Raw genomic sequence first — 16126 nt, forward strand, 5'->3', positions numbered from 1 at the left:
CGTCGTCTTTTCGTTGTTCCAGCAAGGCCATCCTTACCCTAAATTTTGTCTGTCTGTCGGTGCTTGTGAACAATGTGCTGGCCGCCGGTGCAGTTCGAGCTCAGACGCCAGCACTCTCGCCATCTTTGATGACCCACCACCCGTGCAAACTGGAAGGGCTCGAACCCTCGTTGTCCTCCTGGGAAGTTGCTTCTATCTCCGTGTATTCTGAAAAGGTCTAGATACTCTGCTGGGGCGGCGGTCAGCAGAAGCAGAGGTTCATTGGCAGGAAGAGGCCTGGCGTGGTTGGAAAGGAAGGACAGGAGCAGAAAGGTCTGTTCGGTGGCAGGAAGTTGAGATATCTGGGTGGGTAGGATACAGTGGCATCTACCAAGACTGAAGAGACGAGTTGGTGTGGAGTGGGAAAAGAACAGAGGAAGTTTCAGATAATTTTCTTCAGGAAAGACAGCTGAGTAAAGAAATAGGAATTTCAATGCTTCGGGTGAAATGGCAACGAGAATTTCTCGTGGCTTTCTATTGCGAGTTAGGAATGATCTCCCTGATTGGTTTGGTTAGTTTTATGAACTCAGATTCAAATGGCCTTGTGGACAACTCAGCTCCCCGGTCCTTATTTTGTAAAGAAAGAAATTGTGTGGTTTGCCCAGGTCACAGAGCTTGCACTGATCTTGTGGGGGCTGAATGAGTAGAATGCCAAGTCAGGCATCTTGTGAACTTGAGTATCTGCATCTAACTAAGTAAAGCGAATGAATAATCTCGCTGAAATGATGCGGATGGGTGGATTCTAAAGTGTTAATGAATTCCTCCTCTGGGTGAATGAGTTCCCTGTCAGTGTTCTTTCTAGAACTGAATGCTCCCTTTTGGGCTGTGGTGGAGCGTTTGCTTCATTGCATTGATCTTTGATGCCCTTGATAATTCTGAGATTTGATACTTGCGTGATAGAAAACGGGACTGGAAGGTGTACATTGGAATTTAAAGTGGACGGACACCTCAGTTTCATTTGATCTCATATAGTTGTGAGCATGATATGTTTATGTTTTTTTTTAATTTTTTTTAATAGAGGCATGTTTTATTTATTTATTTGTTTGTTTGTTTGTTTGTTTGTTTGTTTATACATGCACTGGGTACAGTCAGAAGCGCGGGAGGGTGAGAGAATTCACCAGAGCCAGAGCGGGAAGCAGAGCAGGCAGAAGGACCAAAGTACACTGCTGAGGGGAGCAGCGGGCGGCAGGAGGGGTCTGCGCACCATGTGGGACCCTCCTCCAGTGGCCGGGGAGCAGCCGGGGATCGAACCGGTGCCGCAGAGGCCGCGGGCAGCTTCGCAACCCAGCGGTCAACCACTGCACCACTGGGGAGCCCCAGCATGATATGTTTAAAATGGAACGAGTGATTTAGTGACTGTGTAGTTAGGCTTCTGACAGGAAACTAATGGGTATCAAGAAAAGATACTCTTTCTGAGGATAGGGGTAGGACTTAAAGGAATTACCAAAGTACAGAGCAGTTTCCCACCATTTGCGATGTGTAGGCACCATTAACTCCTAGGTTTGAAGGCAAGGGTGTGGGGAGGAAATGGATACTAGAGTGAACCAGGCAGCTTTATGAAGAGAGTTACTGCCGAAAGTTGTGGCCTTGATAAACGCCTCATGCAGCACATGGCAGTCTGGCAGAGAGGGAGCCAGGGAGCAAGCACCCTGACCGCACCTCCCTCTAACTTCCCAGTCTAGCTGCTTGACCCTGGCCAAACCAACCAGAAGCCAGAGGACAGGCAGCCCTTTGGTACGGCCGGCCCGTAGGGGTCAGCCTCGTGGAGCTTAGAGCGGGATGGGAGACAAGTGAGGGCAGATACAGAGGAGCAGGAGGGAGGCGAGAGCACAGTAACCGCCAGCACTCGGGCCATGGCTACCTGTATCCTAGTCTCTCTTTCCTCCCTTGACTTACTACCTTTCAGTTTATCCTTAAGTCAGGACACAATCAGACCTGTTATATTCCTCAGATAATTGCTGCGAAAGCCATAATGTGAAGTTTACTATTGAAAATAATGGGCTTTCAAGGTTTAAAATAACCTAATTTTGTATTGTAGCAAAAGGTTAGGGTTTGAGGAACTTAGCATTTCTTACCTACGGTGGGTCTGAGTAAGTTTAACATCACAAATTGCTGTCTCAAAGAGCAAGGTCAGCTCTTCCTCTGGATTCACAAAGGTAGAAGATTCACTTAAGAATCATAGGTAATAAGTTTGAGAGCCCTAGCACTGAAGCACACAAAGATTACATTATGTTTTGCATGCCATATAGTGTCACCGGCCCTGAAGACAAGTGGGTCTCACGTTTATGTTCTGGTTCCCAGCGCGAGTGCATCTCTATCCACGTGGGGCAGGCAGGTGTCCAGATCGGCAATGCCTGCTGGGAATTGTACTGCCTTGAACATGGGATTCAGCCCGACGGTCAGATGCCAAGTGACAAAACCATCGGTGGTGGGGATGACTCATTCAACACGTTCTTCAGCGAGACGGGAGCTGGCAAGCACGTGCCCAGAGCAGTGTTTGTGGACCTGGAGCCCACCGTGGTTGGTAGGTACTCAGACACTTAGACAGCTTTCTGCTCCTTTCAATCCCTCTGCAGAAAGGCTAGGACATACAAGCGAACGCCCTCAGCCATGTTAGGTGAGAAATGGCAAAGTTTCCTTGAGTGAATGTGGGGCGCTGGCTCCTGATTTAGAAAATCCTCAAGTAGAGCAAAAGGCTGCTTTGTCAGCAGCAGGATGGCTGATGAGGGACCAACTGGTGGCTGCCTCAGCCCTGGTCAGGTGGGGATGTAGACTCTGCCTGCGGGGAACGTGGGCACTCGCTGGTCCCTGCTTAATGCCATGCTCTCTGTCCTGCTGGTGCACAAGAGTCTTGACCCGTGTATGAGACATAGAAAGTTACGTGGAGAACATTCATAGTGTTCTTCCAGGTTAGAAGGCCAGTAGTAGATTAGAAGGCCAAGGAGAGCTGCAGAGAGAGAGCGAGCAAGTCCTTTCAGTGGCCCCTCGGGAAGTGACAGAAAGGGCACCCTATGTGGCCTTTGTCTCCCAGGCTTTAGGGTGACAAATGGGACTGACTGGCAGAAGTCATGCTGCTGACCTGGTGGCTGTGTAGTATATAAGGGGCCTGGGGGTGTGAGAGCTGTTTCCCTTCTTGGGAACTGGTGGAGCTGGCATTTGTACCCTGAGCTGACAGAACAACACATGCCTAGTAGAAGAGACGTGCTTGCGAACCTCTGCCCTGATGGGCTCACCGTGGGCCTCAAAGATGGCAGCACCTGTGTCCTCTCTGCAGATGAAGTGCGCACAGGGACCTACAGGCAGCTCTTCCACCCCGAGCAGCTGATCACCGGGAAGGAAGATGCAGCCAATAATTACGCCAGAGGCCATTACACCATCGGCAAGGAGATTGTCGACCTGGTCCTGGACAGGATCCGCAAACTGGTGAGAACGCGGGGAAGGCTTCCCGGGGACGTTGTCCTGGACAGAAGGGTGGGCCTGAGGTGGAGACCAGCAGGTCATTTTGACCAAACCCAAGTCAGAATGGTGAGTCCACATCCTGGCACTGCAGTGTGACCACAGTGTGTCCACAGTTGTTTAGCGTCTGAGCATGATGCACATTCACCAAGGATGATTTGAGTCCATAGACACGTGCCAAGGAATGTTTGGGGATGGTGGTGTGGCTGCTGCAGGCGTTGACCCGGGTCTCGTTTGCTCTCAGGCGGACCTGTGCACGGGGCTGCAGGGCTTCCTCATCTTCCACAGCTTCGGGGGCGGCACCGGCTCCGGGTTTGCATCTCTGCTCATGGAGCGGCTGTCGGTGGACTATGGCAAGAAGTCCAAGCTGGAATTTGCCATTTACCCGGCCCCCCAGGTGTCCACGGCCGTGGTGGAGCCCTACAACTCCATCCTGACCACCCACACGACCCTGGAGCATTCCGACTGTGCCTTCATGGTGGACAACGAAGCCATCTATGACATATGTCGGCGCAACCTGGACATCGAACGGCCCACCTACACCAACCTCAATCGTCTGATCGGGCAGATCGTGTCCTCCATCACAGCTTCCCTGCGCTTCGATGGGGCCTTGAACGTGGACTTGACGGAATTCCAGACCAACCTGGTCCCATACCCTCGCATCCACTTTCCCCTGGCCACCTATGCCCCAGTCATCTCAGCAGAGAAGGCCTATCACGAGCAGCTGTCTGTGGCTGAGATCACCAATGCCTGCTTCGAGCCGGCCAACCAAATGGTCAAATGTGACCCTCGCCATGGCAAGTACATGGCCTGCTGCATGTTGTACAGGGGTGACGTGGTTCCCAAAGACGTCAACGCGGCCATCGCCACCATCAAGACCAAGCGCACCATCCAGTTTGTGGACTGGTGCCCAACTGGGTTTAAGGTAGGACTGGGTGACATTGGGGGGTTTTCCCTGTTGGCAAGCAGCAGACCTGCAATAGAAGGCTTCCCCTTTGCGGAGAATACCTGTTTTTCCATGTCAGCTCAGTGCAGGAGGAATAACCTTAGTAATTAATTTGCTAAGTGCCTTATTCTTCAAAGTGTTTTATGTGCCCTGTTGCTTACAACCACTTTGAAATATCCATGGGACATACTAATATTTTATGATGTGGAAACAGACTGAAAGAGCTTTTGTATATAAAAATTTCACGGGCACAATGATAGGAAAGCATTAAGGGAGGGTCTACTGTAAAGCAGTCTATCTACATTTCTCACAAACTAAAAAGTTTGTGAGCTCTGTGGTATGTTTAGTATATTAGAAATAGTGTTTCTTAACTTAAGTCAATTGTCATTGCATTTTAGGCAGCATCTACATTCCTGTAAATAGAATTTTAAATTCATTCTGCTGTTGAGGTGGTGGTGGTGGCAAAGGATGGTTCACTGCCGTCCTCCAAACCAGACTGGGAATACTGCCTCAAATGCAAAATCACTTTGTAATTAGGTGGCTCCTTCAAGCATGTTTAGTGACAGAATGAAATGTCTACCAGAGGAAAGCCGCATATGTACTTAGACGCCAAATAATAGAATATCCAGCCTGGGCCTATTATTACCAGTGAAGTGCCCCACTGTGCCTGGGTTTGTTAACTTTGTGCCTTATTTTTTGTTTTTGAACAAAGGTGTGACTCACCACATTAAAGGCTAGTGAGTGTCTAAGGAGTTTTTTTAAAAAAAAAAACAAACCCAGTTATAATTCCAGATGAAAAGAGAAGCAGCAGAAATTGTGAGTCTTTTTCCCATTTGGAATGACTCTACCTCTGACTACACAAAAATTTTTAAGCCCATCTGGCCCTTAGTCGGCCCCATTTTAAGACATCTTGATGGATCAGATTGACAAATTTAAAGTGACTTAGAAAAGTGTAAAATGCACGACAGTTTTCACCAGCTTTGTGAACATCCATTAAATCTTACATTTGTAAACATTATAGGTTATTGGTTGGAATTGAAACCTTCATTCCCTATGTCTAGTTATCGTGCTCTTGACTTAAGCAGAGGAAATTTTCTCGGTCACAGTTAACCTCTGGAAGGTTAAGACATCCCAACAGCCTGTAGGAAGTACTGTGAGAGGTGCTGTGCCTTGTGTCCAGGTCTCCTCTCCTGAGTCTCTTGTGCTTCTGAGCCAGTAGGGAGGCCGCTCTGTTGGAGACAGTGAAATTGCCGTTTCTACTGTCCCCACAGCAGACAGCCCAGCCTGGAGGACCATGTTGAATTTTCACTTCTCCTAGTGTGACTTCCCCATCTATTTGCTCGGGGATAGCATTGAAGGTAAAAGACTGGAAAACTAAAAGCCTCTTCCCCTTCCCCCGGGGTGTTTGTGCTTAAAGAGATACTCTGTACATATTCATGGTATATTGTGCTGCTTGTTTTATGGATGATATTGACCGAAAGAGGCCAGCAAGATGAGCAAAGGATGCACACGCCTTTCATGAAGGTGACAGACTGCAATCAGTGTGCACAGGTGGCCAAAGAGAAGAGGGAGCTGGCAGCACTCCCAATGGGAGAAGCCAGCTGGCCTGGCTTTAGAGCTGTGGGAGGGCAGGGTGAGAAACCCCTCTCCTTCTTTCTGCCCCTCCCAACTCTTTTGGGGGCTGCCTGTGTGCCTGACTCTTGCTAATGGCTATCTACTCCAAAGGAAAGAGAGCAAGAGACTCAGTGCACTCCCAGATGTTTGTCCGTCTCCCTGAGGCTCTCTACTCTTTGCTACTCTACAGATGTTTTTAAATGTAAATCTTCACATAGAACTCAGCTAGCTTTTCTTTTTAAGTATACAGTATCCTTTGAACATATACTAGATAGATTTCCTGTTCTTTTGCATGGTCACACATGTAGTGTTTCATTGTGTAGGTGTATAATTTAACTAGCTCCCACGATGGATACTTGTTTCCATTTTTGCCATTTCAATGTTTTAACCTAAATACATAAAAATCTTTATACATGTAGCTTTGTGCTCTTAATTGGGTAAATTCCAAAAGTGAAAACAGAGGTCAAAGGATATTAAACGTTAATAGGTACTACCAAAAAATAAATACCAGTTTCTAAGGGCATCATTTAATCTTGGTCCACAGCTTGTTTTTAAAAATAAGCCACCACTTCTGAGGCCACAACATAAACTTCACTCTTACGTTCTTTTCTCCGGCAGGTGGGCATCAACTACCAGCCCCCCACCGTTGTCCCTGGGGGAGACCTGGCCAAGGTGCAGCGGGCTGTGTGCATGCTGAGCAACACCACTGCCATCGCTGAGGCCTGGGCCCGCCTGGACCACAAGTTTGATCTCATGTATGCCAAGCGAGCCTTTGTGCACTGGTACGTGGGAGAAGGCATGGAGGAAGGGGAGTTTTCCGAGGCCCGGGAGGACCTGGCAGCTCTGGAGAAAGATTATGAAGAGGTGGGCGTCGATTCTGTGGAAGCAGAGGCCGAAGAAGGGGAAGAATACTGAATGGAAGAATGTGTCTGGCAGCTGATCTTATTCCACTCTCTTGCCACCCCTTGGCATGGTTGCTTTCAAATTGTTCACCATTAAAGTTTCTGTACTAAACTACACACAGAATAAATCCTCAATCTGTCTGCCTTCATATATTCAAAAGGTAAAAGAAACTATCTTTTTTTTTTTTTCATAGTTCTTTGTGCTTTATTCTTTTTTTGGTATACTTACATATTTTTATTTTTTAATTTAATTTATATATTTTTACATCATTTTTCATTTTTGCACAATGTATGCATTTTCTTTTTTTTTTTTATAATAAATTTTATTGTTATATTCCCCATACAATTGCAGCCCCCCCATTCTGACCCCAATCCCTCCCCTCCCGCCCCCGCCCCCCAAAAAGTGTCTCTGGTTCATAGTTTTTTGTTGATTTTGATTTTCACTTTCTTATAGTTATTCATTTTCCTGGTCCCTTATTTAAGTTTTCTAGATTCCTGCTATGAGTGAGACCATCCGGTATTTTTCTTTTTCTTTTTGGCTTATTTCGCTGAGCATGATCCCTTCCACCGCCATCCATGTTGCTGCAAATTGCATGTGTTTATCTTTTTTGAATGCTGAGTAATATTCCATGGTGTATATGTACCACATCTTCTTGATCCAGTCATCTATTTTTGGGCATTTGGGTTGTTTCCAAAGCTTAGCTATTGTAAACAGTGCTGCTATAAACACAGGGGTGCAGGTGTTCTTTGGAATTGATGTTTCTGTGTCCTTTGGGTAAATACCTAGGAGTGGAATTGCTGGATCATATGGAAGCTCTATGTTTAGTAGGTCCAGAAATCTCCACACAGCTTTCCACAGTGGTTGGACCAGTTTGCACTCCCACCAACAGTGCAGAAGAGTTCCTTTTTCTCCACACCCTCGCCAGCATTTGTTGTTGCTAGTTTTTTTAATATGTGCCATTCTCACTGGTGTGAGATGGTATCTCATGGTAGTTTTGATTTGCATTTCCCTGATGGCAAGTGATGTTGAACATTTTTTCATATGCCTGTTGGCCATTTGCATTTCCTCTTCAGAGAAGTTTCTTTTAAGCTCTTCTGCCCATTTTTTGACGGGATTCTTTTCTTTGTTGTAGTTGAGTCTCATCAGCTCTTTGCAGATTTTTGTGATCAGTCCTTTATCATTAGTGTTGGGTGCAAAAATGTTCTCCCAGTTGGTGGGGTTTCTCTTTGTTTTTGTTATTGTCTCTTTTGCTGTGCAGAAGCTCTTTAATTTGATGTAGTCCCAGCTGTTTATCTTTGCCTTCACTATCACTGCTTTGGGTGATGTGTCTGTAAAGATGTCTTTGATGTGCAAATCACGTAGTGTTTCGCCTATATTTCCTTCTATATATTTTATGGTTTCAGGTCTTATGTCTAGTTCTTTAATCCATTTTGAGTTGATTTTTGTGTATGGTGTGAGGTAGTGGTCAAGCTTCATTCTTTTTCATGTAGCGACCCAGTTTTCCCAGCACCATTTATTGAACAAACTTTCTTTGCTCCAATGCATAGTCTTTGCTCCTTTGTCAAAGATTAGTTGACCATAAATCTGTGGGTTTATTTCTGGATTTTCTATTCGATTCCATTGGTCTGTATGTCTGTTCTTGTTCCAATACCATGCAGTTTTGATGATTATGGCTTTGTAGTATAGTTTGAAGTCTGGGAGTGTGATGCCTCCATTCCCTTCTTTTTTTTTCAGGAGAGCTTTGGCTATTTGGGGTTTTTTGTGATTCCATATGAATTTCATCAATAATTGTTCTATTTCTTTGAAGAATGACATTGAAATTTTGATTGGAATAGCATTGAATCTGTATATTGCTTTTGGAAGGATGGCCATTTTAATAATGTTTATTCTTCCAATCCACGAGCAGGGGATGTCTCTCCATTTCTTTGTGTCTTCTTCTATTTAAAAGAAACTATCTTTAACTGGACACTCAGTTTTTCACAAAGCTTAATTACCAGTTGAAGGAAACATGTAGCCTCCACTAGAAGGTGGCATGAGGAGTCTGTCTCAGGTACTGCTCTGAGGTGGGCTCTTCCCTGGCCCACACCCCTTGGGCAGCCGAGTTGCACTGGGTTGTCGGGGCATCCTTTGGCTGGATCCTTCCCTGCTGCTGCGTTCTGCCAGTGCTGGGCCTCCACTAAGGGCAGTGCTGCCTTTGTTTCTCCCTGAGCAGACATAGAACACGATCATTAGGGACAAGGCAAAGGCCACGATCACAACAGCCCTACTCTATTTGTGTTCCTTAGCAATATCAACATGTAGACCTCCCTGTCACAGTCCCGGTGGCCAGAGTTCCTTTAAGTGTCCTGCGGCCCAGGACTGCCTGCGGTAGCACATCCTAGAGAAGGCAATGGCAGAATGCAGGGCAGAGCAGGGCAAGGAAGAATGGGGAAGGAAGCTCAGCTTGGATGTGGTGGGTCCCTTGGCAGGCAGTGCCAGAGGGCTGCATTTCTCCCCTCTGCCCCCGGCTCTTCCCTCTGATTGCCAGCTGATGAGAAAATGATGCAGGAAGCATCAAGAGTGGAGTTGGGTTTGGGGATTTGGATCTTGGAAGATTTCACGTTTCCCTACTTTCATAGTATCCTGTCAAGCCTCTGGTCTCAAGTATGTACCCAGATCCTGTAATGGGGTTCCTGCCAAGGCTGCTATGGCCTTGGCCTGACACAGTGGCTAATTACACTTAGATGGGGACCATTGGTTCAGCTATTCCTTCGTCATTTATTTTACTCTTCGTGAAGACCTGTAACCACACCTGGGCCAGAGCTCTATTTTAAAGGAGTGGCTCTTACTCCAGAGGCAGGACAGGATTTGGTTTCTTAAGTAGGCTGGTCCATAGAGCATGTCTGCTTAGGTATAGAAGGACCCATTCCAAGGGGCTGACAGAAATTACGGGATATTGCCACACACACACACACACACAAAAAAAAAAAAAACCCAAACACAAAAGTGGCTCCTGAGTCTCAGGACGATGCTTCCCAGCATCAGTAAGACCGAGAGGACCTTACTGGGGACAGGCTGGCCCATTTGGTCACAGTCCCTTCCTATGGCCTGGCAGGGCATGCTCTGTGGGTATGCGTCCTCAGCATGAACCCCAGCTCCACCACAGTTAGGCAAATAGTTGGCAGTAGGAAATTGAGTTCTTGGAGATGAGGCAGTGAAGTTTCTGAGGGACTTAGAAGAAGACATTTGTGTTTTCCCATCTGTATCTCAAACAATCGGAGGAACCTGTATGTGTGATGCTGTAGACCCTGGCTCCTTCAGGTCAAGACTCATTTTCCATGTTCTTTAATACTGAAACTAAATTCCCCCCAGATTCCTGCAGGAATTGGCCCTTGAGAGAATTTCTGGGCAAGGGTCTTTGCTGCCTGTGGGTAGGAAGTGGTGATGTACCTAGAGCTGACAGCTCAGATATGCCTGTGTCCCTGGGATTCACATTCGAGTGTTCATACACACTTGTTTCAACGAAAAAGGGGTTCCCCAGAGCTGAGGCTGGTGGGGTGGCCGGAAGAAGGTGGGCCAAGTGACCCATGGGAAAGAGAATTGGCACCAAACACGGCCTTTGGTAAAATGACAATATTCTGGTCCCCAGTGACTGGTCAGTGGGCACGGGACATCTATGCATTCATCGCCCGTGCCACCCTGCAGGATCGCCCACAAAATGCTAGTTTCCCCGGAAATCACAGCCTTCCCCAGGCTGCGACAGATTTAGCTCTTCGGTAGCAACTGGCCTGACCCCAGGTGCCTCAACAGCCCATAAACTTTTGGTGAGGCCAGAAACAGTTTTTGGACTCAGGAGTACAGCTCAGGTCCAGCTCAGCCTCAGCACATGGCAGGGTAGGTCTCTGATAAGGCCTATGTTTGAAGCCAGCTTTTCTTTGTCCTGCTACACACCTGAATTTCCTCTCTCCTTAGGATAATGACCGAGATTGTTCTGGGAACAAGGATGAGAGCAAAGTAGAAAAGAGCAAACTGTTCATTTTAAAATCTGATGAAGGTGATAAACCCTGGAAATAAACCCAAGTAACTTAGAGTCATAGGTGTTAAGTAAGCCATCTAACAATGAAAGCAGACCACTTCGCCAGCTCTGCAGTTCTTAAAGTCTTCAGGAATCACGTTTTCCATGTGGAGATCCCCGCTTTGTTTCCTGGCTCAGTCATGCCCTCCCTGGGGGGCCCCAGCCAGGGGCTTTTTGGACTGGTCCCTGGGAGATGTTTGCTCAGCTCCCCTGCAGCTGGTTTCTTAGGGTCAGATGGAATGGAGGCTGGGGCTGAGCCATGGTGACTGTAAGCTGAAGTAGGGATGGGATGCGGGTAACGAACTAGATGCTCCTAGGCCTACACAGACAGTAACTGAAGGTGAAAAACAGTCCTGCTGTTTTCACAAATTGGTGCTTATCCTTGTAACCACTCAGAAATTTGTGACCCTTACCTAATGACGCAAAACCCCAAAATGCACCCGCTTGTCAGTCACCAGTGACTTGGGGAGTCCTGAAGCTGGAGAGATCTCACAGCTGGTTGCCATTTACCGTTGCGGTGGCCCTCCTGATCCCAACTCGCCATCCCTGAAAGCTCTGTGGCAGAGTTCGTGGGGATGGAAGGTTTAAAAGGACAAGCTGAGGACAAGCTGCTTCTCCTCCCTTCCTGCCAGTCCCGAAAAGCTCCATGGTAGAGCACCCCCTCGTGGTAAGATGGTCTATGGGGTCATTGGCTGTGTGCACTGTGCACTGAATACACTGGGGCAGGGAGGACAGGCAAGAATTGCCTGTGAGAAAAAAACTACAGTCCTGCTCTGGAGCACACTGAAGCCAGGAGCTGCCAACACAGCAGGTCACCCCCAGTAGCTTGAAAACTGGCCGGCGGCCAGGGCAGTTCATGGCTGCTGCTGGTGAGATCACAGGAAAGTCTGCTCTCCAGTTATATGGTACTGATGCCTTCTCTGGCCAGGCACACGATAAGGAATTAATGGTCCCAGAACACAGACACGATGACAAAGACCCACAAACACACGGATGTGCTCTTTAAACCTTTAACTCAGCCTACTATTCTTGGGAAGGTGCTCTCCCAGGCATGCGCGCCCACAGCCATGCCTCGGTGTTTCAGGGAGTGTTAGTGTGAATGTCCTAGAACAGCACTGTCCAAGAGAAAAAGGATGCAAGTCACAGTATAATTTAAAATATTCTAGTTGCCACGTTAAAAAGAAAAAATTACAGGAAATTTAATATAGTTTAATCAACCCGAGATATCCAAAATATTATGTGGTCGATATAAAAATCACTGATGAGATGTTACATTCTCATTTGTGCCAGTTCTTCAGCATCTGGCGTGTACCTCTACCTACTGTGTGCCAACCACTGCAGCCAAGCAGGCTTGTAGTTTCAAACAACTCCATCTTACACTTGCCGAAGGAATTCCTTTTTAAAACATAGTTGCCCTAAACTTAAACAAAAAACACTCAACTAAATTCTTCCTCAGTCACTCCCTTACCATGATAAGCGTGACCCCTCTGTGCTTTGGGGATCTTCTGACCCCCGAGATCTGTAAGCTTGTTGGTGACATAGGCCACTACGTGGTTGGGGAGCAGGAACCAGGACGACCTAGTGTCCATGCTGCGGCCTCAGAGATCCTAGTCTTACCTGACGGCTTCTGCCTCTCAGCCACAGCGCATTCCTGGCACGACCCCTCATCTGCCCTACTCCCCCTGACCCTTCCCATCGGCCACTCTCCCAGGCTGCCCTCTACTCTCACTGGCCACCTCCATAAGGCCTGTGTACCCTGGAACCCTGGCCACCGGCCACCTAGTCCAGCAGGAACAAGGCCTGCGCATTAAAGGAGAAAATGACCAGATGGAGCCCAGTGTTCCATGCCATGCCTGTACCTTCCCACCTCCTCTATCCTCCAGACCCCTCAATGTCAGTGTTTCTAGTGCCATAGCCATGACCTAGTCGCTTACCCTCCCAATAACCAACTCAGGTCCAGCTCCTGCCTTCCTCCTCAGCTGCCTCCCTGCCACTGCGCCCTGCCCTCCAGTCTGGTTAACCCCTGCTGCTTCAGCAAGCAGGGAGCACTCCTCCCATGACTGGATGGGGTTCCCTGTGGTGCCCGTCCATCTCTGCCACTGTTGGTTCATGTTTCTCCCTCATGGGTCCAAGACCACGTCCATCTCACCGTAGACCCACTGTGCCCTCAGCACCGAGCCTGTCCGTCACCCAGTGACTGGGTGAGCAGCTTCTGTGCCCAGCTTCTCTGAAACATGCCCATTGATTCCTCAGCTCAGTCTCAGAATCCACTCACTCCACCCCTGACCTGCCCTTATGCCTCCGCTCCCCTCCTGTGCTTGAGTTCCAGGTGCCACCTAGACCGGCAAGGTAGGAGTTTGGGGAGGGATGTAAAAGTCATGGCGAGAGCGCTGATGTGGGAACTCAGGCCCATACACACTCCAGGCCATGGGCCCCCACATCATCGCCTGGCAACACCTGGAAGGTTTCCCCAAACAGAGCCACCAGGCAAGAAAGGGGAATCTTGGTTTTATCCTCCAGGATGGCCACTGAGTGATGACAGCAACTAAGAGGCCAAGATGGTTCTCATATCTAAGGCTTGCTCCCCACTGCACACCATGCTACATTTCCCTGCCCCTCGACCTGTTGTCCTTCTCTGGGGTGGGGTGACTTCCACAGGAGTGCAAGTGTTACCCAGTAAAGTTAGCCTCTGGAGGGAAGGAGGTGGGCAGGTGAAGGAATTGGACCCACACCAGAAGTCTGCAAGTTGCCTCTGATAAATCAAGTTGTGAAGTCACGTTTTCAGTCTCTAAGCTACGTAGCAGGGATGACCCACGGTCCTACCTTGCAGCTCAAAACTGCTCTGGCTTTCTGGGGCCACAGTTTCCATGGAAACAAGAGAGTACACCACCCCCAGAGATTAACCAATAAACACGACCTGCAAAAGGAGAGAACAGGCAGCAAGAGAACCGGAGGGAACCGGGGGGCCCTGGAGAAAGAGGCGAGTGCGTGGCAGCTGGGCTGTAGAGTAGAACCGGAGAGGCTGCAGGCCGTGGGGCCGAGGAAAAGGAAGGCCTTGCAGGGGGGCTACAGTTCTTGGCAGAGAGAAAGGAGGCCTCTGGAGGTCAGAGAGAGACACAAAGAGAGCAGACAAGAGTGTGGGTCAGTGAGGAGGCCTGAGTGCCAGTGCCCAGGGCCTCTCAGGACAGAAGCCACGTGTACCCAGGACCCTGGCACACGTACCCACAGGGGTTTGGCCTCCACCCAAAGGTAAGCTCCCTCTCAGGCTGTTTGTGAATCCTGGGTGTTTCTGGTCAGGGAGCCAGCCCTAGAGGTCCTGCTGCATTTTGGAGAGTTTTTGGTAGCCAGTGGGGGCAGGGAGGATGCAGGTGGAGTTCCACCATGATACCCCTATCATCGGCACCTGCCCATCCCTCAGTCATGACCAGAGAGATTGAGGGGCACCATCACCCTGAGCCCAGCTCTGGCCCTCAAGCATCTGAACCCTGTGTGTGAAGGGCAGCAAGGGGCTGCCACGCTGACTCCTGTCCCACAGGCCTCAGAGGGGGAGCCCAACCGGCCAGACTCCTGGGCAGGACTGGGGACACCCCACAAGGAGGCTGCTCCTGAGCACTTCCTAGAGACTACATACCCTCAGGACAAGAACCAAAGTTGCCTTCTTTCAGTGTTTGTGGAAAGAAAGCCTGAGTGAAGAGTTGGAATGAGGCTGGGGCAGCCAAAGTTCCAGATGAGACATGGCCAGCTTGCCACCCTGGGGCATCTGCTCTGAGTACTTCTGATCTAGCTCTGCCCTCTCCACGCTAGCAGCCCAGCCCAAGATGGGCACCGGCACCCAACTGGCCAGCCCTTGGATGGGCCAGCGATCCTGGGAAATGACCAACAGAAAGTTCCAGTCACTGAGGGCCAAGCCAGAGCTGTGCCAGGCACTGCCCACACCACCCCAACCCTGCCACTCCCTGCTGCCTGGGCCACAGGAGCAGGGAGCACCAAGCCCAGCTCTGACCTCTGATCTCCGGCACACTGGATGTGGGCAGAGTCACGGCGGCAGGGTCCTGGGCTTCGCTTGCCAGTCTCTGGCTTGCACACATGGACTTGAGCATCTGAAAGACGGCAAGGGGCGCCACGTTCAGCTTCAGCAGGTCCACCAAGATCCTGGCGAAAACAGACGAGGGGAGCAGTGACCCCTTCTTGCTCGAGACCAGGCGTGGGTGCAGGCTGGGGCTGGGCCCAGGAGCCCCACCTTCCTCCACCCTCCCCTGGGCTCCCAGGAAAGCTCAACAGGGGTGGGGGAGTGGGAAGGCGGTGGCGTCGGGGATACGAGGAGCCAGTAGCCTCCACCCACGCCCACTCACTTGAACACGTCGGGGTCCATGGCGCCGCCCGCCGCCTGCGCCAGTTCGTACAGCTCCATCTCCTCGGCGCTCAGCACCTTCTTCCGCCGCAGCGCGAGCTTCTGCAAGGCCGCCTCCAGCCCCGGGGTCCCACCGGGCCCCAGCCCCGGCCCCGGCCCGGCGCCCACCGCCGCCATCTGCGCGGCCCGCGGGAGGTGCACACGCCGCTGGGCTCGCGCCCAGCCCCGCCCCCCCGCAGCACCCTCTGCTGGCCGGGACCGCCTTCCTCTCGCTGCAGCGCGCCGCCTGGCCCCCGGCGCAGCCCTGTCACGGAGGGCAGGCACCGGTAACTGTCCCGTCCGTCATTCGAGCCTCAAATAGTTGTGTGGGCTGGGCGGGGTCAGGCGTGGGGAGACCGCGCCCACCGAGACTCTCACCCCCGGCCGTCAGGGCTTCCCTGCCAGTCTGCACTGGTCGTCCTCGCTCAGGGAGCAGCATCCAGCGCAGTGGCCAATGTATGGTGGGTGCGCGATGAATGCGTACGAGACGAAGAGCAGTTAATACAGTAACTGCTCAGCGCCGGGTGCCCCACCCCCATTAGAGGGCGCGCTCCGAGGGCCCTAATCAACGACCTCTTTCACGCGCATGCGCGCTCTTGCCGCTGGCATCGGCGTGCGTTTACGCGCACGCGCGCTCGGAGGAGGACGCCGTCTACGCGGCCAGTGTCTTCCCTGGGCGCACGCTTTGAGGCAGCGCCGGAAGAGCTAGCAGCGTGTTTCCCTC

The 16126-nt window shown here is 50.3% G+C and overlaps 2 protein-coding genes across 4 annotated transcripts; one reads left to right on the forward strand and one right to left on the reverse strand.

Annotated features, from left to right (window-relative positions):
• Nucleotides 1-2234: 2234 nt before the first annotated feature.
• Nucleotides 2235-7511, forward strand: LOC311178539 (tubulin alpha-3 chain). 2 transcript variants are annotated; one of them, XM_084245210.1, is made up of 4 exons: nucleotides 2235-2563; nucleotides 3314-3462; nucleotides 3740-4420; nucleotides 6674-7511. In XM_084245210.1, exons 1-4 carry the CDS (start codon nucleotides 2269-2271, stop codon nucleotides 6968-6970), a joined length of 1422 nt encoding a protein of 473 aa, XP_084101336.1. In that variant the 5' UTR covers nucleotides 2235-2268; the 3' UTR covers nucleotides 6971-7511. The 2 variants fall into 2 exon arrangements, with proteins under 2 accessions (XP_084101336.1, XP_084101337.1); XM_084245211.1 differs by having other exon boundaries at nucleotides 3314-3426.
• A 1493-nt stretch (nucleotides 7512-9004) lies between these two features.
• LOC311178591 (mitotic-spindle organizing protein 2B-like) lies at nucleotides 9005-15540 on the reverse strand (the record flags this gene model as incomplete). 2 transcript variants are annotated; one of them, XM_084245286.1, is made up of 4 exons in its annotated part: nucleotides 9005-9162; nucleotides 13930-14109; nucleotides 15016-15164; nucleotides 15365-15540. In XM_084245286.1, 4 exons carry the CDS (start codon nucleotides 15538-15540, stop codon nucleotides 9005-9007), a joined length of 663 nt encoding a protein of 220 aa, XP_084101412.1. The 2 variants fall into 2 exon arrangements, with proteins under 2 accessions (XP_084101412.1, XP_084101413.1); XM_084245287.1 differs by lacking the exon at nucleotides 13930-14109.
• Nucleotides 15541-16126: the final 586 nt, after the last annotated feature.

Source organism: Talpa europaea (assembly GCF_964194135.1).
Source record: "Talpa europaea genome assembly, chromosome: 10".
Lineage (NCBI taxonomy): Eukaryota > Metazoa > Chordata > Mammalia > Eulipotyphla > Talpidae > Talpa > Talpa europaea.